Here is a 22655-nt window from a genome sequence, read left to right on the forward strand (position 1 = left end):
CAATATTGAAAACCCCTGGTGCCACACTCTAATCAGCTAATTAACTCAAACCACCTGCAAAAGCCTTTAAATGGTCTCTCAGTCTAGTTCCGTAGGCTACACAATCATGGGGAAGACTGCTGACTTGACAGTTGTCCAAAAGACGACCATTGACACCTTGCACAAGGAGGGCAAGACACAAAAGGTCATTGCTAAAGAGGCTGGCTGTTCACAGAGCTCTGTGTCCAAGCATATTAATAGAGGGGCGAAGGGAAGGACAAGATGTGGTAGAAAAAAGTGTACAAGCAATAAGGATAACCGCACCCTGGAGAGGATTGTGAAAAAAAAACCATTCAAAAATGTGGAGGAGATTCACAAAGAGTGGACTGCAGCTGGAGTCAGTGCTTCAAGAACCACCACGCACAGACGTATGCAAGACATGGGTTTCAGCTGTTGCATTCCTTGTGTCAAGCCACTCTTGAACAAGAGACCGCGTCAAAAGTTATGTTCTCTGATGAAAGTAAATTTAGCATTTCCTTTGGAAATCAAGGTCCCAGAGTCTGGAGGAAGAGAGGAGAGGCACATAATCCACGTTGCTTGAGGTCCAGTGTAAAGTTTCCACAGTCATTGATGGTTTGGGGTGCCATGTCATCTGCTGGTGTTGGTCCATTGTGTTTTCTGAGGTCCAAAGCTACCAGTACCTGGTTTAAGGACCATGGTATCCCTGTCCTTGATTGGCCAGCAAACTCGCCTGACCTTAACCCCATAGAAAACCTATGGGGCATTGTGAAGAGGAAGATGCAATATGCCAGACCCAACAATTCAGAAGAGCTGAAGGCCACTATCAGAGCAACATGGGCTCTCATAACACCTGAGCAGTGCCACAGACTGATTGACTCCATGCCACACCGCATTGCTGCAGTAATCCAGGCCAAAGGAGCCCCAACTAAATATTGAGTGCTGTACATGCTCATACTTTTCATGTTCATACTTTTCAGTTGGCCAACATTTCTAAAAATATTTTTTTTTTTTTTGCATTGGTCTTAATTGATATTCTAATTTTCTGAGATACTGAATTTGGGACTTTCATTAGTTGTCAGTTATAATCAAAATTAAAGGAAATAAACATTTGAAATATATCAGTCTGTGTGTAATGAATGAATCTAATATACAAGTTTCACTTTTTGAATGGTATTACTGAAATAAATCAACTTTTTCATGATATTCTAATTTTATGACCAGCACCTGTATATGTGTGTGTGTGTGTGTGTTTGTAACTGTTTCTCCTTGTTAAAAATCAAATAAAAAAGATCTGATTCTCAAGAGAAAGGAAGATTAAATGACTCAAGAAAACACAACCGAGACAAAAGAAGTGAGAAAGAAAAAGAAATGTATATTTCCCAATTATATAACTTACATAAAAAAGCTTTTTTATTCAGAGTGTTATTGTTTCTGATTTCACTCAGCAACGTGGCAAAGTTAGACTTTTTTTTTTTTTTTTTAAAGTAAATTAACAGGTAAATATATAAATATAATATTACTAAAGTAAATATATAAATAAAAGACTATTAACACGAAAAAAATAAATAAATGTAAAAAAATGTAAAGCAGTTTCAGGGCAACCACTGCAAACTTCTAATGATGATGATGATAATTATTATTATTAAGCTTATAATTAAACTTAAAGTCGGCATGAAATCAAAATGGACTTCATTTACTTTGCTATCCTATTGCTAGTCTTGATACTAAAAATGAATCCGTGCAAGTTAATCTGCTGAAAAAAATTGTTTTTTGTTAATCTTTAATCACTTCCGCTCTGGAAAGGCGTTCCTTTTTTGATGACGGCTTTGGCGTTTTGAAATGTGCGTGTGCGCATGCGTACCGTTGGCCATGCGGAAAATGACTCGTCAGTGTTGTTGTGGATCGCTGACAGGCACGTGAGCGGTGCTACATAGTCTATTTAGCAGTCGACATGGCGGCCACAACTCCTCCCAAGGTACAGAGCATGCAGTTTTCTGAGTAAATACACGGTCAAAACGACAAATAGCTCAATTTTGCCGGTGTTTTTAGGTGGGTTGTGGCGTAGATATTCTGTTTGACTAGCTTTTTGAGCTGTCAGTGCTGGGAAATAGATGATACTGGCCTGATGAACTGCTGTGTTTAGCAACAGTTAGCCTGGCTGCTAACACTCTTGACATACAGCTGATAAAACTGCGAAAAACACGGGCGTCAGAAGCAGCGTTTACGCCACGACTGCAATTTTGATCGTGTTTGAGCCGTTTAGACCGTAAAAACAAAAATCACAGTTGTGTCTGTGCTTAACTAGTGTTGAGTCATGAGCTGCCTAGCAGGTTAATGAAGACCATAAGCATGTTTTGAGTTAGATGACCGATAGTTTATCTACTGATTCAGGCGAATTCATGTTTTTTTATTGTAAGGGAGCCTGCCAGAGCATTCTGTTTGTGTCAGTATGACAGGAGCTTTCAGTTCCTTAAGTCCTCAGGCTGCAGACTAATTTGCCTTTTAAGGCACAGGGCGCAGAGTACCATAATATGATCTTGAAATATTTGTTTTTAGTGACCTATTTAGAGAGAATAATATAAATCAAACTGTGTAATGTTCTGTTAACATATACTTGTTTTGTAGGTGGTGTTTGAACACGAGGGAGTCTTCATTCACTCATCTCCAGATGAATCTGAGGATCAGGATTTAATATCAGGGTTCCTCAGGATTGTTGATAAGGTCAGTTGCTTTATTTCTTGCTAGTAATATTATTTAGATTTAACGAGTGTACTCGTTAATTATTATGATTTACCTTAACTGGGTCATTGTGACATAAGATGTTATACCACATTCTTGTAATTGATTGTTAGGACAGCTAATACACTACAATTTTTCAGAAATCATTATAATATATTGATGCTCACGAAACATTTCTTCTTATTATAATTGTGCGTTTGAATAAAACAGTTGTGCTGATTAATATTTTTGTGGAAACCATTTTTTCAAGATTCTTTGTTGAATAGAAAGTTCAAAAGAACAACATTTAATTAATATTAATAGTTCACCCAAAATCATCATTTACTCACCCTCCGTTTCAAACCTACGAGTTTCTATTCCTTTAAGATAGAAATCTGTTGCAACATTTTAAATGTCTTTACTAACACTTCTGATCAATTTAATGTTTCCTTGCTGAAAAAAAAAACTTTTTAAAAACTTGTAAATGGTAGTGTATCTGTCTATCAGTATCTCCCGATATCTTATTTTTCTTTAAATGTAGGATGGTGAAACCCTTGTGGAATATAAACCACTGGAGGATGCAGATCCCTCAAACATGCTGTGTGCCTGCAAGGTTTGTTAGTTCATAAATTATGCATCTCCTGTTTCATCTGTGAGAGTTTGCATATTAATGTTGACTGTGAGTTCATATCACTTCTGCAGTTCATCTGTGCTCTGTACTGGTATTTTACGATTATGCATAGTTCTGGATAAGGATAACCTGATTTTTGTTTGTTTGATTGTGTGAAGGACTCCAGCTCAGTGGTGGAGTGGACTCAGAGTTCAGAAGACAACCCTCACCGTCCTATTGACCATCAGCTGAGCTATGAAACAGAGTGGGACATGATCAATGCTGTTTCATTCCGGAGAAAAGTCCACGCACATGGAGATGGTAAACAGTAGCACTTCTACAAGTCAAATGTGGTTAAAATGCTTTAAAAATCAAAATTGCTGTCACTATGCACTTTACTCAGCACCTAACAGAAAATGTCAGCATGTTATCGTGTGCATCAGTCAGTGAATTATATGTCTGGTATTTTTTTCCTAAACCAGAAGATGGAAATCTGTAACAGTAACCAAGCTTATTATTTATTGTCATATTGTCACAGGTGGATCAAACCACACAAATGACCGGAACAAGTGGGCCTTCTCTTTTAATGTGTGTGACCTCAGGTCTATCACAGTCAAATGTGAGGGTTGGTCGTACATCACTTTCCGCTTGAAGGATGGCACAGCGCTGCCAGCTATTCATTTCCACCAGGGAGGGAGCACAGCATTCTTGGATAGCCTGAGGAAATCAGTTCAGATCAACGAGTAAGTGACGTGTCAGGGGTTGATTTAGTCTAAATAGGTCAGGCATAATCTGTGGCTCAGCTGTAGGCAAATATTGCTAATATCTATTTCAATATCATTCTATTTATGAATTGTTTGCCAGTGCTGTTTTTTTTCAGCATTAGCCCAGTAGAGTGCAGTCATGAGTTACAGATATTTTATAAATTATTTGAATGCATTTTAAGCAGTGCTGCACAGAACCTGCACACTTATTTAATGTTTTTCTGTGCACGTTGTGGGGTTAGATCCACGGAATGATTTTAAATTCGGGTTAAATTGTAATAAATACCCTGTTACCAGATTTGGTGCCAAGTTTACTAACCGCTTGCGCCAACTCAACCCCTTTTTATTAATGGGAGGAGAGTATTTAAATGAGTCATACAAGTTGATTTACTACCATTTGCGTTATTAATTAACGCCCAAAAATGTCATGTATTAAAGAGCCCCTATTATGCCTTTTCGAATATTACCTTTCATGCAGTGTGTCATGTAGCAGTATGTGAACATAAACTTTCTGCAAAGTTGTGAAGCCGAAAGTGCACGATATATAAAGTTATTGTCTATCAAAAAAAAAAGTTGGCTCGCAATCGCCTAAACGAGTTGTCAGGAATTCGAATCATATTCTGTTACGGCTCTACGTCACAAAGTAATACATTTGCATAATGTCCGCCCATGGGCTGTCATTCGCGCTGTATGCAGTAGACCAATCACAAAGGACTGAGCATCTGACCAATTGCAGCAGTGAGGGCTCACGGAAAGGAGGGGTTTAGAGAGACTGATTCTTTGAACTGCACTAGTCACAGGATTTAGGAATCATTTAGAAATGAGGTAAAATTAAAGCTATTTTTTGAGAAAACTAAAGTGTTTTTTGACCTTGGATGCATGTAAACCTGTTTTAGGAGACTCATAAAACAATATTAGCAACCTTAAAAATGGCATAATAGGGTCATTTTAACCCATTTTGGCACAAGTGTTGTTAGTAGATTACACCTTTCTCTCCCCTTCCACTTCGTAAGGAAAGCTACAACAGCCGAGTGCATGAAGTGGCCAACATTTTCTTTCTTCCAGAGTTCATCTGAGTGTTTTTGCACTTTTTCTTTTTGGTATTTTCAGTGTGAACTCATTATTCACATGAATACTATGAATACTAAAAAAAGGCATATATAAGTGTGCTATTTAAAATGCACCTTATGTCTTTTGTTTCTGAGGGCATTAATAAGCATATTAGCTTCTACAAGTTCTTGTGTGGACTGTCAGGCGTCTTCCTCTGAATGAATATGGCTTAGATTTTTCACTATTCGTGTTTTTATCTTAAAAGTCACCCCTGACCTTTTAATTCACTGAATACCACAGGCACTAATATTACTCTCTGTGACTCACAGAATTCTTTATCCAATGATTTTGTCCTTTAAAACAGAACACATCAAACTGTAACCCAATCTGCATGCAAACGAGACGGAGTATCTCGGCACCTTTGAGGAAGTCTAGCATGTGTTCTGTGGCGAGAGGCCGCGAGCATGATTCATGTAAGGTCGAACAGCAGCTGTTCGTTTAGAGTTAAGGCTTTATGAAAGGGACAAGAAGACACTCCTCTTCCCTGCGTTAAATATCACACCAGATTAAATCCGCCAGTAAGCACGCTGAATTCAGTGCTGCCGAGGAAAAGATAGCTGTTATTAAAGTTCTTATCTGAGTCTCCATAATGAAACATAGGCTTGGCTTGGTTTGCTCGGCTTCTCCCCTCATTCAAACCACAGAGCGATATGGCCAGTGATATCTTATGTTTACAAGTTTAGTTCCAACCCTGCTCCAGCACACAAACCATGTAGTTTTCAAATAACCCTAAATGACATGATTAGCTGGATCAGGTGTTTAATTAGGGTTTCGTCTAAACTCTGCAGGGCTCCGGCCCTCCAGGAACTGAGTTTGACACCCCTGCTTTAAGGCTATACAATGAATGTTAATATAGTTGTTTCTGTCTTTAAAGGAGTCCCGATGATGAAAGTGTCTTGATTGTCAGCACCTACAGCAAAACCTTCTCACAGTCCTTTGAGAATCTTCTGGATGATACAAACTATGGCTTTGTACAGGTTTGTGATTTACACAGTGAATCTTAAGAGTAACCATGTAAAAATGTTCATTTATGTGATTTGAAAGTAGTCTTATAGTAGACACTATTATCTCACTTTCCAACCAGAAATTCAAGAAAGATCCTTATACAACAACGCTGGGTGGCTTCTCTAAAGTCACAAACTACCTCTTTGATGCGTTTCGGGCGCCTGAATTAGAGTGTCACCAGCGGCCTTCTGAGGAGGTGGCAGATTTGTTGGGAGAACTCATTCCTGGATTAGAGATTAACCAGCAGGAAGAGCCTGGATTTGAAGTCATCACCAGAGTGAGTGCTACGTTTACATGACAATGATGTAGTCAAAAACTAAAAGTTTTCCCCTTGCGTGTTTTAAAAAGTTTCACGTATACACGACAACGTTTTCTTCTTCTTTGATGTTTAACAGCGGTTGACATCCAACTTTAATGATGCATTACCGCTACCTACTGTACTGGAGTGTGGACCAGAACTAGACTATATCTATAACTATCTCAGCCCTGCAGAGTTTTGTTCCAACCCTGCTCCAACACACAAACCATGTAGTTTTCAAATAAGTCTGAAAGACTTGATTAGCTGGATCAGGTGTGTTTAATTAGGGTTGCATCTAAACTCTGCAGGGCTCCGGCCCTCCAGGAACTGAGTTTGACACCCCTGAGCTATATAGAAGTCGACAAAGTTTTCAAAACAATTTGTGTTTACATGTATCTGCGAAAACTGCCAAAAGCGCTTTATTATGTATGCCAGGCCAGTAGTTGGCTGTCACCTTGTTAGTAAACAGTACCTGTAGGGAAGTGACGATTAGCTCTTTGTGGGTGAGAGCTCTGTCACTAAAACCCCCACATCGACTGTTGCTCTACTCCTCATTCATAGCAATAGCAGCTTTGCGTTGGCAAACTCTTGAGCAGCAACAACACTACCATGTACTCCGCCATTGTTGTGTATGTTTGTTCGCGCTTGCCTTTAAAATCGACACGTACTGCACATGTCTACATACCTAGCATTTACATTTACATTTATGCATTTAGCAGTCGCTTTTATCCAAAGTTTTATTCAAGTTACAGTTTTTACATTTTATCAGCTCTTGTACTACAGCGTGTACTACATACGTGCATGACACCACTGTTTTCAAAGATTCCCGTATTGGGTGTTTACACAGAAACGATAACGGTGGCGTTTTCAAAAACTTGCACTTTGAAACCTGTTTTCAAAATTATGCGATTTCAGTCCCCAAAACGCTGTTGTCGTGTAAATGAACAGGCAAAACGCATAAAAAGTTTACAGTTTTTGGCTGAAAATTTTGTCGTGTAAACGGCCCCTTAGTTGAGTCTAGACGCACAGACTATATGAGCAATCCTTTATAAATAATGCTGTTATGGTAAATTGATTTGAGGTGTTTGTGTTTCAGCTCGATCTGGGACCGAGGCCAGAGGTGCAAAGAAGGGGGCCAGTAACAATGGAAGAATGGGCAAAGTACCTGGACTTAGAGGGAAGAATAACCAACGTACCTCATTTAAAGGATTTGATATTTAAAGGGGTAAGAAGTTACTTTGAATATGTTCGTTTAACTCATTAATCTACCTAATGTCTGACTCACAGAGTATCCTTTGCCTGTTGCCTATGCTGTTGTGGTCTTCTAACACACTACCCTTTTTTCACTGTAGCCTTCAGTTTCTCTTTGCTTGTGGTTTTTCACCTTTGCCCTTGTTTCTCCTCTTGTTAACCTTTCTGGTAGACTGCAAATGTTTAGGTCATGAGTTCATCTTTTTTACACGTTTAACCCATCCTGCTGTGTTCTGCATCATTAAGGAAATCACATACCCTACCTACCATTTATTTGATTAGTTAAGACGTTTTAACTTTGTAACATATTTGTAATTTATTATTATGATGACAGCTGAATTTCCAGCAGCCATTACTCTGGTCATCAGTGTTAGATGATTCTTTTATGAAATCAGTCAAATATGTTGATTTGGTGCTCAGGAAACATTTCGTAATTAAAGTTAAAACCGTTGTATCAAGGATTTTCAAAAATATGAAGCAGCAAATTTATCTGGATTCATTGATTTAATAGAAAGTTCAAAAGGACAGCATTTATTAGAAATTAGGGGTGGCACCTAATTGTTGTTAGCATAACTGTTGCAAAGGAATATACATTTTATATTTTAAAAAGTTGTATACATATTAGTTTTTATATATTATATAGCAAAAAACTTTAAGAATGTTTTAAAATATAAAATGTATGTTCAGTTGCAAGTTATGCTAACAACAATAAAAATACATTTATGACATTAAAACAGCGACATCTACTGACACACACCGTGCTGCATTGTCACGGGAACATCCCAGCTGAAGATTGAGGAAATTAGATTGCTCCCTTTGCCAAGTGCATTCCAAATGACTAAATAATGGCACGCACGTGCCCTGTTCACTCCGAAGTCCCCACTCCAAGGGGATAGGGATGATCACTTCCATTTGGAATTTGCCCCGTGAACCGTACGGTTCGTGGATCAAACCGTACCGTGCCACCCCTATTAGAAATTGATTTTTTTTTTTGTAACAATGCAATGTCTCTACTGATACTATTTATCAATTTAATGCATCCTTGATGAATGAATGTACTTAAAAAAAAATCTTACTGACATTGCTGAGACTTTAGAATGGTACATTGTTTAACTCATTCTACATCAGAATGAGTTAAAAGCATTATAGATGCATTAAAGGTACAGTATTTCAGTATCCCAGTCTGATACATTTGGGTGGATTTAAATATAAATACAATATAAAACACTACATTTTATATGTTCAAACTCAGCAACTTGATTTGGAAATGAGACAAGTCTGAGAAGAGCTGTTATGGTGTCCCATTTTTCCTGTGACTTCTTGTCCACCTCCTTTCACTTGGACCAGACCTGTTTAGTGGACTTGTTTTTAAATATTTCAGACGATGTAGCTTATCAAGGCTGCTGATTTGTTCTCTACAGGGTCTTTGCCACGCGGTGAGGAGGGAGGCTTGGAAATTTTTGCTCGCCTATTTTCCATGGAACAGCACTCATGAAGAAAGGAAGCTCCTGCAAAAGAGAAAAACGTATGTATGTTTCAATCAGTGTTTGATTTTAAAGCTCTCTTCTTATTAGATTAAGCATACATACAATCATGTGTTCATCTATCAACAGTGATGAATACTTCAGAATGAAGCTCCAGTGGAAGTCAGTAAGCGAGGAGCAGGAAAGGAGAAACTCAAGGTTACGAGATTATAGGAGCCTTATTGGTATGTACTTAATTACATCACAAGTTTATTCTTTAGTTTTATGTTTTCAAGATATATTTCCTTGCACCTTTTCATTACCTGAATGAAGTTCAATTTTGTGGTTGTTGAATCTCTTTAGAAAAAGATGTGAACCGAACTGACCGAAATAACAAGTTTTACGAAGGCCTGGACAACCCTGGCTTGATATTACTACATGACATCCTGATGACATACTGCATGTATGACTTTGATTTAGGCAAGTGACTACATGTGTTTGAATCATCGTTCAGTGCAGCTTCTCTTAATAAAAAATATCATCTACTGTTACGTGTACTTCCATGCCGATACCTTGTTTTTACCAATCATCTAAAATCCTTTGGTTTATGTCAATGTGATTTTAATTGCACATTTTATTATTTAGATTATGGATAATCTTAAGTGCTTTTCAGTGTAGCGTTGCTTTTATTTACCCAGTTTCTTGTTCCTGTGCAGGGTACGTGCAGGGCATGAGTGATCTGCTCTCTCCCATTCTCTTTGTGATGGAGAATGAAGTGGATGCCTTCTGGTGCTTTGTTTCCTTCATGGATGAAATGGTAATGCAGTGTGTTCATTACAGCACATCTCTCTTTAGCACTCTTGGGTCTGCTGTGTATGAGAAGATTAGGCTGCATCAATAAAGCATGTTTCTGTCCTCACGCTATTGCTGTTGTGTGCAAGCACGTTAAATGGATCTAGTCAACCTACAAATGGTTTACTTGTAGTTATCTAGGAGATTTTTTTTTTTTAAACCACTCATGTTTGTACAGCATGAAAACTTTGAAGAGCAGATGCAGGGGATGAAGACCCAACTAATCCAGCTCAGCACTTTACTTCGGTTGCTAGACCTGGCCTTCTGGAACTACCTAGGTAAGATACCCAGAGGAAGACTTATTAGAAACGTAATGTTTTATTTCTCATTTGTAAGTCGCTTTGCATAAAAGCGTCTGCTAAATGACTAAATGTAAATGTAGAAATAGTTTTTTTTCATTAATGTCAATTTCACAGGATTCTGTGACCATAAGTAGCCATTGTGTTTATTTGGTTTTACAGAGGCACAGGATTCTGGGTACTTATATTTCTGTTTTCGGTGGTTATTGATCCGATTCAAGAGAGAGCTACATTTTCAGGACGTCCTTCGCCTTTGGGAGGTGTGTAATAACTATCCGTTGTTGTTTTTTCTTTTGGATATTGGCCATCTGTACCATTTCTCTGTTTCTCAGTACAATGAAGCCATTGTCTGTGATAATTTTGATAATACTTGATTAAAGTATTGCCCCTATTATGGGTAATGAAAGGTTAATATTTTTGGTTTTGGGACTCCCCAACAACAGGTTGACATGCACGCAAGGTCAAAAAACACTTTCACTTGACCTATTATGCAAAAATCACTTTTATAAGGTGTTTGAACACAGTTGTGTGGCCGCAGTATGTGAAAACAACCAGCCTATAATGGTAGAAATCCACCCATTCATTTTTTTATAACCTAAAGAAAATCATAAACAGTCTCTCAGAACGAGCTGTTTCAGATTCTCCCTCTGTTCACGGCACCGAGGGGAAAAAGTCCTACCGAAAAAATTGGTAAAGTCCCCAATATGTGTAGGGATCAATACCAACGCTTCGTGCACGAAAGTCAGCTCCAGACAAAGTAAGTATCGTGCGTTTGTTTTCCAAATTGCCCTTCTGAAAGAGCTTCTTGACACTCTGTAAAGCTAATGATGCTAAAGCTACCATTATCTCTGGCTGTTTTCACTGGTGCTGTCTTCGTGAATGATCGCGAATAGGAATGCGGTAGTTAAAAGTTGCATATGAAAGCAATGCGAGTCAATCGCTTGAGTTTATTGAGCTCATAATCATGAGTGGGTCTTATAAAGTTTGGGATAGCATGCCATGCACCATGAGACCAGCTATGTTGTTATTTTTATCCTGCCGTGTTCCCCGTCTGGGTAATTCATAAACATTAATTTATTATGCACCGTATAATCAGGTGACTGACTTTGAAACAGAGTATGTTTTCTGTAAAGATAACAGGCTTGTACTAATCGTGGAATATTTAATGTTAATTAATGCTTATTCGTTGGATGTTTACTCCGCCCTCTTATCCGGGAGCACCAGCTCATTTGCATTAAAGCAACATACTCAAATACAGAGCGGTTTGGCTCATACTCCAAAAGTGGCAATTTTAACAAGCTATAAAAAATAATCTGTGGGGTATTTTGAGCTAAAACTTCACATACACACTATGGGGATATCAGAGACTTATTTTACATCTTGTAAAAAGGAGCATAATAGGTCCCCTTTAAAATATGCATTTATTTTTACCTTATTTGCTCAACGACTCTCCCAAACGATTCGTTCAACAATTCATTTTTCTAAACCCCTCCTTTGCGTGACTCTAATCTGCGGTGATTGGTCGATTTAATTTAAAGCAGTGTTTGTGAGCAGTGCTGCTTTGTGTACACCCGTTACCGGGGAAACAGCTATTTTTAACTCCCCAAAAGCTGCACCTAGTGGCAAAGAATGAATTAGCATTTTCATTCAGACCACCTGAAAATCAAGTTTTCCCAGGTCTGCTCTCACAACAAGTGGGTGGGCAATATGCTAATATTTCATGTTGACATCAACTAGGGCTGTTGCGATAACAGCAATATCGCAATACCGTGCTATTAACGAGCATAGACTGCAGCAACCGCAATATTTGCTTGTTTTCTTTTTGCGTATAAGGTTTCATTGGTTTCTGAATATGACCTCCTTACGTAGGAACACATACAAACACAGATTACAAATAAATATATACATCATATGGCGATAAAACAGCATATCGTGGTTTTGAGCCACTCAAAATGACCGCAAGTGAAAAATCCCTCACCGTGACGGCCCTGGCTTGGGATTCGTTTTAAAAACGACTCGGTTCAACGATTCAGTCGACTCTTTCTTTTGAGAGACAGAAACTTTATACACGGTGCACTTTCAGATTTAAAACTTTGCAGGATGTTTTCATTCACTTGAAAATCCATAATAGGGGCACTTTAAGTGTTATTTTGGCATTTGATGTAATGTTTTACTCAATTGATATTTTCTCCTTCAGGTCATGTGGACCAGACTGCCTTGCCAAAACTTTCATCTTCTGGTGTGCTGTGCCATTTTAGACTCAGAGAAACAAAAAATTATGGACAGAAAATATGGATTCAATGAAATCCTAAAGGTTAGTATTAACTGTATCTTACAAACTACCATTCAAAGATTTTTTTTTTTGTAATTACAATTTTGAAATGAAATGAATTAATTCAATTTAGCAAGGATGCATTGACGTTTAAGAACTTTTATAATGTTACAAAATATTTCTAAATAAAAAAATGTTCATTTAAATTTTCTATTCTTATATTATGGTTTCCATCAAATAATATTACATAGCATAACCATTTTTAACATTTAACAAAACATTTAACAAGAAATGTTTCTTCACCAAATCAGCATATTAGAATGATTTCTGAAGGATCATGTGGCACTAGACTGGATTAAAGACTGCGGAAAATACAGCTTTGCCATCACAGAACTAAACTACATTTTAAAATATTTTCAAACGGAAAACTTTTTTGAAAATGTAATAATAGTGTACAATATTAGTTTTCTGTATTTTTAATCAAATGCAACCTTATTGAGCATTAGAGACTTCCATGGGAAAAAAAAAAAATCATACTGACCCCAAAATTTGTGTTTTGTGCATCAACATTTTATAACATACGTAAATTAGCATGTAGAGAAATTGTTCACCTATTATGTTTTCTTTACAGCATATAAACGAACTCTCCATGAAACTGGACATCGAAGAAATCCTTAGTAAATCTGAAGCTATCTGCATGCAGATAAAGAATTGTAAGGTATGTCCTAAGCATGATTGCAGATAGTGGGTATGTGATCTATAACACTTTTTTTTTTCCTCAGTAATATGTGACTCTTTTATCCCATTAATACAAGTTTTGAATCTCTTCTGATTCCCTCTAAGGACTTGCCCCATTCAGTGAGCGAGATTCTGGGTCTCAACTCAGTCACTGAACCCTCAGCAGCTTTAGAAACCAGTGAATATGGAATTCTTGAGTCACCTCAGACCTCACCAAGATCCACACACAGACAAGATCACGTCGTCTCAAACGGCCACAGTCACTTAAAAGAAACAACACACAACGGCTGCAAAATAGCCTTCATTTCATAGTGTACAGCACTACAAGATGTATAGTACAGATTTTATAGCCCCTGCAAGATGAACATGATTGGGTGTCATGTAGATATTTGCTACCAAATGCCCATTGTAAAATATCACAGAGAAAATACATGAATGTAAAACTAAGATCCAAAAGGATCCCTAAAGCATTATTTTTTTAATATCTTGTACCATATTGTCTTTCATTGAAATAATCATTCCTTCTCACTGTATTGAGAGAATTATCATAATGTTTCAGAATGTGGGGTATTCATTGTTGAATATTATATATTTTTTTTGTTCTTATCAGTTTGCCCTTTTCCTAAATAATTCAGATTCAAATTAAAATCTGTCTTCCTTCTATTAGCTTGTGAGTTATATTTGTATTATGCCTTCGGGTTTTTTTGTTTTTTTTTGTTTTTGGTCCAATGAAATAAGCCTTTTTGTATTATGCATTAAATTAATTCGTTAAGAGTACTTTATAATTATTTGGTCACCTTGGATAAAAGACCCTCAAAAACAAAACAATTTAACCATCTTTTTGAGAGCAAAGGAGAGCATTTGCTTGGCCATATGAACTAAAATCACTAGTTACGACTGGCATGTAAATGTGGTTTTAGATTCAAAGTCTGTAGTCTTCGTTCATTCGGCCCATCATGACATTTGCAGATGCGATGGAGAGACTGTGAAAATACTGATTGAGGATGAAATGTCTTTTATCCACTAGTAACCACAGCCCACAACAAAGACACACCGAATCGACTTCCATCTCTTTTATTTCCTGTTCCACAGGAAATTGCCTCAGAGGAAGCTGATAGCTCTCTGCTCACCGCAGTAATGTTATTTCTCTTCTAGCTCCCTTTCATTAAAGAAACGGCAGCATTTTGTGCACTGACAAACATGCAGTCATTCCCCAAAACCCATAAACAATATGCATCTCTGGTCAAAAGGCAGTTTCCACAATTGCCCCAAACCCATTTTGCTTACGATGATGTTTACATAAATAATGCTGGCATTTAAGTTCATATTTTGTGAAAATTAAGGTTTTAATCTAACATTTTTTTTCTTGCTTTCTATATTGAACATGTTTCTAGGTGATAAACTGTGCAAAGGCCTCTATAGGGGGAAGTCGTGGCCTAATGGTTAGAGAGTCGAACTCGTAATACAAAGGTTGCAGGTTCGAGTCTCGGGCCGGCAGGGATTGTAGGTGGGGGGAGTGAATGTCCAGCACTCTCTCCACCCTCAATACCACGACTGAGGTGCCCCTGAGCAAGGCACCGAACCCCCAACTGCTCCCCGGGCGCCGCAGCATAAATGGCTGCCCACTGCTCCGGGTGTGTGTTCACGGTGTGTGTGTGTTCACTGCTGTGTGTGTGCACTTTGGATGGGTTAAATGCAGAGCACGAATTCCGAGTATGGGTCACCATACTTGGCAGTATGCCACTTCACTTCACTTCATATCTTTAACAAAAAAAAATGATGGGAGGTGTTTGCTTTTATCTCCCTCTCTTCCACTAGCTAGAAAATGAAGCCCCATTTATGGAAAACTTGAAATCTGAATTATTTTGCTCTAGATTCATTTCTCCTAGAAGGTGAGATGAGCTTATCCACTTCAATCAGGGCTTGGATGTGTCGACATTTCCTAATGGAGCAGCCATCCCCTCAAAAGCTAATATGAGCGATTGCCTGCCCCGTGAGTGGCCCTTCTCAACGTCATTCTTCAGTATATAATCCCAGCTCTGATACTGCCGGGGGAGGAGTGTCAGGTACTGTGGCACATGCAAGGAGCTCCCAGTGATCTCTGAAGGGGCAGCTTAAGGAGATATCGTCTGAGACAACAGCACCTTCGCCATATGAAATGCAGGGAAAGAAGACGTCTCAGACAGCAACTATGTCCTCTGAACTACAAACTAATCTAAAGGGGCCCCAGGCAGCCCCTAAATCACCCGTTGGGCTTCTCAGGAAGAGAGGTCAAGAAGCAATTCCAAAGATGCAACCCGCTATGATGATGTTCTCCAGTAAATACTGGGCTCGGCGAGGTCTATCTTTGGATTCAGCGATGTATGACCAACAACACCTTGCAGCCTCCATGGTGAGTACTGAACAGTTTTGATGGACCCTCTTTTGGACGCCACATCCTATATAGTCAAATTTCCTTGATATTCATTAAGATTTTTGGAATATGGAATATTTACACTGGAAAATGTCATTAGTGGCTGTTGGTGAAATCTAATGAAATGTTTCATTACAAAATTATATAATATACTGACTAAAAGCCTTGACAGCTGGAACTGGGCACAGTGATGTAATACAATATTTTAACATTATAAAAAAAAAGTTGGTCAAAGTGTCTCTCAGTATAAGTTATCCTTTTGAGGTTGTTAATTACCACCCGTGCATACTTAACGCTTGTAAATAAACATTTTAAATTACTTTTTAAAAGAAATAAGCCTTTATCTTTACCCATTTGTCCATCTTAAGAGTTTTATGTTCACTAAGCAACAGCTCCGCAGGACATCCTTTAATCGGATAGATGAAAGACCTGACAAAGAAGAACCAAAATCCACTCATGACCTTGGGAAATTAGCAGTGGTTTTCTCTCTGAAGAATGAAGTGGGCTGTCTGGTGAAAGCACTGAGGCTCTTTCAGGTTATTAAGCATCTCATCTTTTGGTGGGGTAGATTAATAGTACATTTTAATAAGTTTATCTAACGCATAGTACTTATTTAATAATAATTTTGATAGACTTTTGATTGAAAGCAAAGTGACATCCTGCCGTTGTATGTTTAAAGGAGAAGCATGTGAATTTGTCCCACATCGAGTCTCGGAGATCCAAGAGAGTCACCAATGAAGTGGAGATTTATGCAGAGTGCAACTGCACAAAGAAAGAGTTCAACGAGTTGGTGCAGCACCTGAAAGACCACGTCAACATTGTGTCTTATAACACACCTCAACACGGGTGGTCTGCAGAGACCGGTGAGCCGGAACTCAGAATAGCCATTGTAATTATGTTCTGGCTTTGTGACAATGTTACTGATTCATCTGATGTGTTTATTCCAGACTGTTTGGACTGTGTGTGCGTTTTGGGTGGGTTGCCAGATGGGGAAGGAATACCATGGTTTCCCCAAACGATCTCAGAGCTGGATCAATGCTCTCATCGAGTACTAATGTACGGCTCAGAACTGGATGCTGACCATCCAGTAAGTAAATCTGTTTAGTAAATTTGTGTAGTAACTCAATAGTAGAGTGAATGAAACCTCGTTCCAACGACAAACAATATACTGTTTACTCTTGATTTTGTAATAAGGGTCTATACATTAATATTCAGTAATGCAATAGCTAACAAAAAATAGTATGTTCTGTAAAAATGATTCTGTATTCTGTAAAAATTGTTCATGATGCCCTGGTTAAAAATGAAACCTTATTGTAAAGTGATTCTTTGTTCTTTGTTGCAGGGCTTTAAAGACAAAATATATCGGGAAAGGAGGAAGTACTTTGTTGAGGTTGCAATGAACTACAAATTGTTAGTATGGATTATAATATAGTTTATATTCTTGTGTAGTTGATTTTGGGTTTTTGTAGCTCAGTTGATTAACTAGTTGAAAATGGCTAAAATAGGTAAAAGCAGATGCATAATAAAGTTACAGAAATGGAACCAAAATGAAATTCAAGTTAGAATTGGAGTCTCGCAAACCGACTAACTGAAATGACAAATTGAGTTTTTTTGTTTTGTTTTGCTTTTTCATTTCTTGCTCAATATTAAACAGGTTTTTTTTTTTTTTTTTGTCTTTTCAGTGGGCAGCCCATCCCACGGATAGAGTACACACCAGAGGAAGTGAAGACATGGGGAGTCGTTTTCAGAGAACTTGCAAAACTCTATCCAACTCATGCCTGTCGCGAGTACTTAAAAAACCTCCCTCTTCTCACAAAGCATTGTGGGTACAGAGAGGACAACATCCCACAGCTAGAAGATGTGTCTCGATTCTTACGAGGTAAAAAATGTCACATCAACACAATTCTACTTGCATTATTAATTGCATTCATTCAATTCAAACGTCTACACTATTTAATCTGGAGGTTTTGATTGTGAACCTTGCAGAGAGGTCAGGGTTTATCGTACGACCTGTGGCTGGATATCTGTCACCACGAGACTTCCTGGCCGGTCTGGCTTATCGTGTGTTTAATTGCACTCAGTATATACGTCACAGCACTGATCCTCTCTACACACCAGAACCGTGAGTATAAACCAACACCAATGATTCTCGTGTAGAAAACCAATTTTTCTTCATCACCTCTAACCTGTAAACTGTTTTTATGTCCTCAGGGACACCTGCCATGAACTGCTGGGTCACGTACCGCTTCTAGCTGATCCCAAGTTTGCTCAGTTTTCTCAAGAGATTGGCCTTGCATCTCTAGGCGCTTCAGACAAGGATGTGCAGAAGCTGGCAACAGTAAGTTTGACAACAGCTTATTGAATTCTTAAATGTCATCTCAAACTTGACTGGCAGTCAATACGGAAATAAAAAGGTCACTGAAGTTTTTCATGGCATAAAGTTTGATCTATGGTGTTGAGTCACATGCATTTGCATTGAAATCAGATCACTGGCTCTGTATGGCACACTTCAGTGAGAGACGATCAGATCTGGGTATGAGGTTTTTGGTGGTCTCAATATGAGTGGGTATATCTCATTAAGGCCTGAAGAAACATCTTGTAGATAATCTTGCTTCTAAGCCTTTGCAATATATGCAATAAACCACTGTTTTTTGTTTTGTTTTTCCCCAGTGCTATTTCTTCACAATTGAATTTGGACTTTGCAAACAAGATGGCCAGTTGAGAGCCTATGGAGCAGGTCTTCTGTCTTCGATTGGAGAGTTGAGAGTATGAAGCCCTTTTGTAATCTATATGCAAGCACCTCATGTATTAAAATGTCAAGTTTTAAGTGAATGACTAATCTTCTTTGATTATGCAGCATGCCTTGTCTGACAAAGCAACAGTGAAAATGTTTGATCCCAAAACCACATGCTACCAGGAATGCCTCATTACAACATTTCAAGATGTTTATTTTGTCTCTGAGAGTTTTGAAGAGGCAAAAGAGAAAATGAGGTAAATGTATCCATTCAGTCATATGTAAAATTGGGCAGTAATCCACAATTAAGACTTCATAATGTCAATTAATGTTGTTCCTTCTAAACAGGGAATTTGCTAAAACAATAAAAAGGCCTTTTTCTGTCTATTACAACCCATACACCCAGAGCATCGATTTATTGAAGGACGCCAGGAGCATTGAGAACGTGGTTCAAGACCTACGCAGTGACCTAACCACTGTCTGTGACGCCCTTGGAAAAATGAACACGTACCTCGGTATCTAGCTAATCAAAATCATCAGTGCTTTATTGTAGAATAAAACTGCAACTGTTTTACATGATTCACTTCAAATTTCATTAATACTGTAACATCTGCAGTGCTGTTGATTATCTGGGCCAAATGACCATTAGTCTATGTTATGAGGATGTATGCCACACAAAATAAGGTGTGAAAGATTGCAACCACAGTCATCATTACAATGTATAAACGTGATATTCGTGAAATATTGATATTATTAGGAGCAACAAAGCAAAAGAAAGGATTTAGTGTCTATCTAGTCTTTGCCTCTTTGTGCCTAATGTTGTGAGTAAGACTCGTAGCAAGTGAAGGCATTTGATATGTACAATTACAGATGATAAAAAAATAAATTAGCCTACTTGTAAAAATCACTAGGCGCTCTTCTGATTCCAGTGGCATTCTCTATTTGTAAAGACTATGTTTGTGCTGCTTATTTGTTGCTGAAAAGCCAACTTCTCAGTCAATAAAACATTATATTATAGCATTATATTTGGCCTATTTTTTATTATTATGCAGCAATGAGTTAAGAACAGTTTATTAGTAACACAATTTTATTTTATATTAAATGTAAACAAGGACACATTCATAAAAATACTAGATGATATTAGATGATAATATCAATATTTCATCAAAACCATCCATTTCACAGTATCTTGTCAATGGACCTCTTCATCATCATCTTCATCAAAGATTTTCTCCTGTAGTGTGTCAGAGATGACATATAATTAGTGTGTTGAGCATTATTGTAATTATTTCAGTAAACTGCATTCATTTCAAGTAAACTGATTTATTTGAAGCAGTTATTTATCATTTGTTTTTACTAAATTTAACTGGTGCATAAACTCTCACCCAACCACCGCGCAGTTTAACCCAGGGAGCGAAGTTCTCCTGCAGGTACTGAGCTCCGTATCCCATGACCCTGTTCATGGGGTGTAGGTCCAGGGCTTTGAGTCTGCTGGTGACCTCGAAGGCCAGGGCGATCTGCTCACGTTTTTTGCTGTTCGGTAGAAATTCTGGCACACTACTCGTGATGAAGGCTTTAGTCAGTTTTTTAAATAAGTCGTAAGAGAAAGTTTGCTGCAGGTATCCTAAAAGCTCTTGGTTGCTCTGAATCTGAGAAGGCAGAGGGGACATTTAAGCTTTTAGGACTACAAACTGAACAGCTTTTTTAACGCTTTGATGTGACTCTTAAATGAGTTACAGTATTTTATAACTGTTCCAGATATCAAAACAAGTACATTTGTATTTAATGAAGTGGATTATCCTGAGCTACACACTAAACCAAAACTAATCAGTAACACTACAGTCTGTAAAGAGATCATGATGATTACCGTTTCATTCAGTTCGTCCCCTGATGTCTTCAGCAAGTCAACAAGCCTCACTATTACATCTGAGTTAGCCTCTTTAGCAACTAGGACAGACCAGAATAACAATCTGTATAATCAATAGTATTATAGAAGATAATATTTCAATGACTTCAACTTATCTGGTGATTGTGTTGTGTATAACAGACAGTACACTTTACCAGGACTGTCTGGCTCTAGTCCTTCATCATAAAGAAGTCCATTGGCTGCAATCTGGGCCAGTTTTTCAGCCACATTACCAAACTTCTCATCACCTGTTTTCAACAGACATGACAATAAACGTTATAATCATCTCAGAAAGAGTCACAGATCTCAAATACAGTATCTTTCTGGTCTGACCTGATGTTGCCTCCAGTCTGCAAAAACAGGCACTTTGCATCAATCCTGCGCTTGGATTCCTCCTCTTCTGGCAATATGTCTCAAGCAATCGATATTCATCACTACAAGTTATTAAAGGTGTGTCACCGTCCATCATGTGAAACAACCACTGGCTTCTGCAGATCAGGTCAAAATTAACGGGACATTTGACTTTTTATGTCACATCCGTCAAAAACATAATCACATCAAATCAAAACGAATGATGTAAACTTATTAACATTTCATATCTAAAAAGACTTTAACTGTTTAAGTTTGTAAACGGAAAAGAGTTATACAGTTTCAACTTTTCACGACGTTACGGATCATGTCTAACTTTAGTTCCTCTTGGCCGCTAATTTCAATGCAAAACGCACATTTCATGGTTCTAATTCTTTAATCGGGCCATATTAAGTCTCTTGAATTAATGCAAAAGCAATGTGATCTCTTATTAAATTAAAACAGAAAATAAACAACAAAACTTACCGGGAAATGCAAAAGTTTTCCTGAAGGTTGGAGACAGTACGAGCGTCGTATTGCGTGCACGGAAGTTGCAGGAGCCCCTCGCTGCAGAACAAAAATCCAGGGGGCGCTGCAGTGGAGACCATCTCGATTATGACGTCTCAGCTAGCTAATGCTTATAAATGTATTTTTGTAGGCCTATTGTTATATAGGGTAGAATAAAAATGCAAATGACTATGAGTACAAATACCTATCTTTCTTTGCGATTTGTCTGCAAAACTAAAAGTACATTAAGAACCAGGTAAAAATAATCTGTATTTTAATTACTAAATTAATTTCAGTGTTTATATCAGTAAAAAGTTGAATCCACTGGCAAAAGACAGTATTTAAAGAATATAGTTATTAATATTGTTGTCTTGGTGTGTCTTTTTATCCCTATATTAAGATAGGGAATAAAGGATAGCCAAATCTAACCTAAACCATAAAGTGCTCACCCGGCCGCAAGTTGAAGCTCTTCAGAAAGACTTATTTGAGACTTATTTTATTGGTTACAATATAAAGCAGTTAATGAAAAAATAAAACTTCAGCTAAACTAAGAGCTCTATAATCAAACTCTAAACAGCAGTAGGCTATTGGTGACAGGGTTTCTGGTATCTTTTACGCTTAATTCAAGAAGCATCTAAAAAGTACTTTACTCCTCAGTCTCTTTATATTTCTTTTTGGGCAATTCCACTTGTATGTCATTCATCAACTCATCTCCAGTATGATCCAATTTTTCTGTTGTATGAGTATCAGTCTTTGTAAATCATGTCTAATTCACCGGAGGTCCTTCCGCTGTCGCCTATGCTCTTGTTTTCTTCTCACACTTTTCCACTTCTTCATTATAGTCTTAATCAGTCTCACCTCCGCTTGTGATTTTAACACCTTCTCTTCTCCCCCACATGCGCTCTTGTTAACCTTTGTGGTTATTTGCGAACATTGTTCACGAATGTACTTTTCACACCGTTTGCTCATTTCAACCTGTTCTACAATCTAAACAAAAGGAAGTCAAATACATTTGTGTACTCTACGTCAATAGCATTTTGAGTATTTGTATATTTAAGCATATATGCATTAACTTCAAAGCAAGCAGTGTTGGGGGTAACGCATTACAAGTAACGAGTTATGTAATCAGATTACTTTTTTTCCAAGTAACTAGTAGTAAAGTGATGCATTACTTTTTCTAATAATTATGTACCTTAGCTATTTTGTTTCAATCATTTATTCACTGACTTCTCTCCTGTCCCTGTGTTGAGAGAAATTGGGAGTGATTGGTGTGAAAGGGCCAAAAATATAACTTTTGAAGTTTTTGTTATTAAAAAAACAAATACGCGAGAAGGGTCTGGCTGCAGACTTGCACTTGCAATCTCAGA

At 37.8% G+C, this 22655-nt stretch overlaps 3 protein-coding genes across 3 annotated transcripts; 2 read left to right on the forward strand and 1 right to left on the reverse strand.

Annotated features, from left to right (window-relative positions):
- The first annotated feature begins 1853 nt into the window (after positions 1–1853).
- On the forward strand, positions 1854–14150 carry LOC306888598 (TBC1 domain family member 15-like). The gene is made up of 17 exons (XM_079447027.1): positions 1854–1975; positions 2626–2721; positions 3260–3331; positions 3508–3649; positions 3867–4071; positions 6077–6179; positions 6287–6484; positions 7602–7730; positions 9178–9281; positions 9370–9464; positions 9583–9699; positions 9936–10036; positions 10250–10349; positions 10533–10630; positions 12568–12684; positions 13274–13360; positions 13486–14150. Exons 1-17 carry the CDS (start codon positions 1952–1954, stop codon positions 13690–13692), a joined length of 1995 nt encoding a protein of 664 aa, XP_079303153.1. The 5' UTR covers positions 1854–1951; the 3' UTR covers positions 13693–14150.
- A 651-nt stretch (positions 14151–14801) lies between these two features.
- LOC306888599 (tryptophan 5-hydroxylase 2-like) lies at positions 14802–19117 on the forward strand. The gene is made up of 11 exons (XM_079447028.1): positions 14802–15772; positions 16186–16329; positions 16473–16656; positions 16741–16880; positions 17136–17203; positions 17476–17672; positions 17780–17915; positions 18005–18131; positions 18464–18559; positions 18651–18784; positions 18876–19117. The coding sequence occupies exons 1-11, from the start codon at positions 15539–15541 to the stop codon at positions 19048–19050; spliced, it is 1635 nt and encodes a 544-aa protein (XP_079303154.1). The 5' UTR covers positions 14802–15538; the 3' UTR covers positions 19051–19117.
- LOC306888679 (apoptosis facilitator Bcl-2-like protein 14) lies at positions 19049–21389 on the reverse strand (the record flags this gene model as incomplete). Its single annotated transcript, XM_079447102.1, has 6 exons — positions 19049–19761; positions 19913–20176; positions 20395–20474; positions 20589–20681; positions 20767–20921; positions 21268–21389. The coding sequence occupies 6 exons, from the start codon at positions 21387–21389 to the stop codon at positions 19720–19722; spliced, it is 756 nt and encodes a 251-aa protein (XP_079303228.1). The 3' UTR covers positions 19049–19719.
- Positions 21390–22655: the final 1266 nt, after the last annotated feature.

This window comes from Barbus barbus, assembly GCF_936440315.1.
Source record: "Barbus barbus genome assembly, chromosome: 22".
NCBI classification, from domain to species: Eukaryota; Metazoa; Chordata; class Actinopteri; order Cypriniformes; family Cyprinidae; genus Barbus; species Barbus barbus.

What these genes read in the sequence shown, in the direction of transcription:
- LOC306888598 (XM_079447027.1), top strand. Translation starts at nt 1,952, where the DNA reads ATGGCGGCCACAACTCCTCCCAAG. An exon ending in GATTTGAAGTCATCACCAGA is followed by an intron (nt 6,485 to 7,601) that starts GTGAGTGCTACG and finishes TTTGTGTTTCAG; the next exon opens with CTCGATCTGGGACCGAGGCC. An exon ending in GGCCTTCTGGAACTACCTAG is followed by an intron (nt 10,350 to 10,532) that starts GTAAGATACCCA and finishes TTGGTTTTACAG; the next exon opens with AGGCACAGGATTCTGGGTAC.
- LOC306888599 (XM_079447028.1), top strand. Translation starts at nt 15,539, where the DNA reads ATGCAGGGAAAGAAGACGTCTCAGACAGCAACTATGTCCTCTGAACTA. An exon ending in AAGCACTGAGGCTCTTTCAG is followed by an intron (nt 16,330 to 16,472) that starts GTTATTAAGCAT and finishes GTATGTTTAAAG; the next exon opens with GAGAAGCATGTGAATTTGTC. An exon ending in CGGGTGGTCTGCAGAGACCG is followed by an intron (nt 16,657 to 16,740) that starts GTGAGCCGGAAC and finishes TGTTTATTCCAG; the next exon opens with ACTGTTTGGACTGTGTGTGC.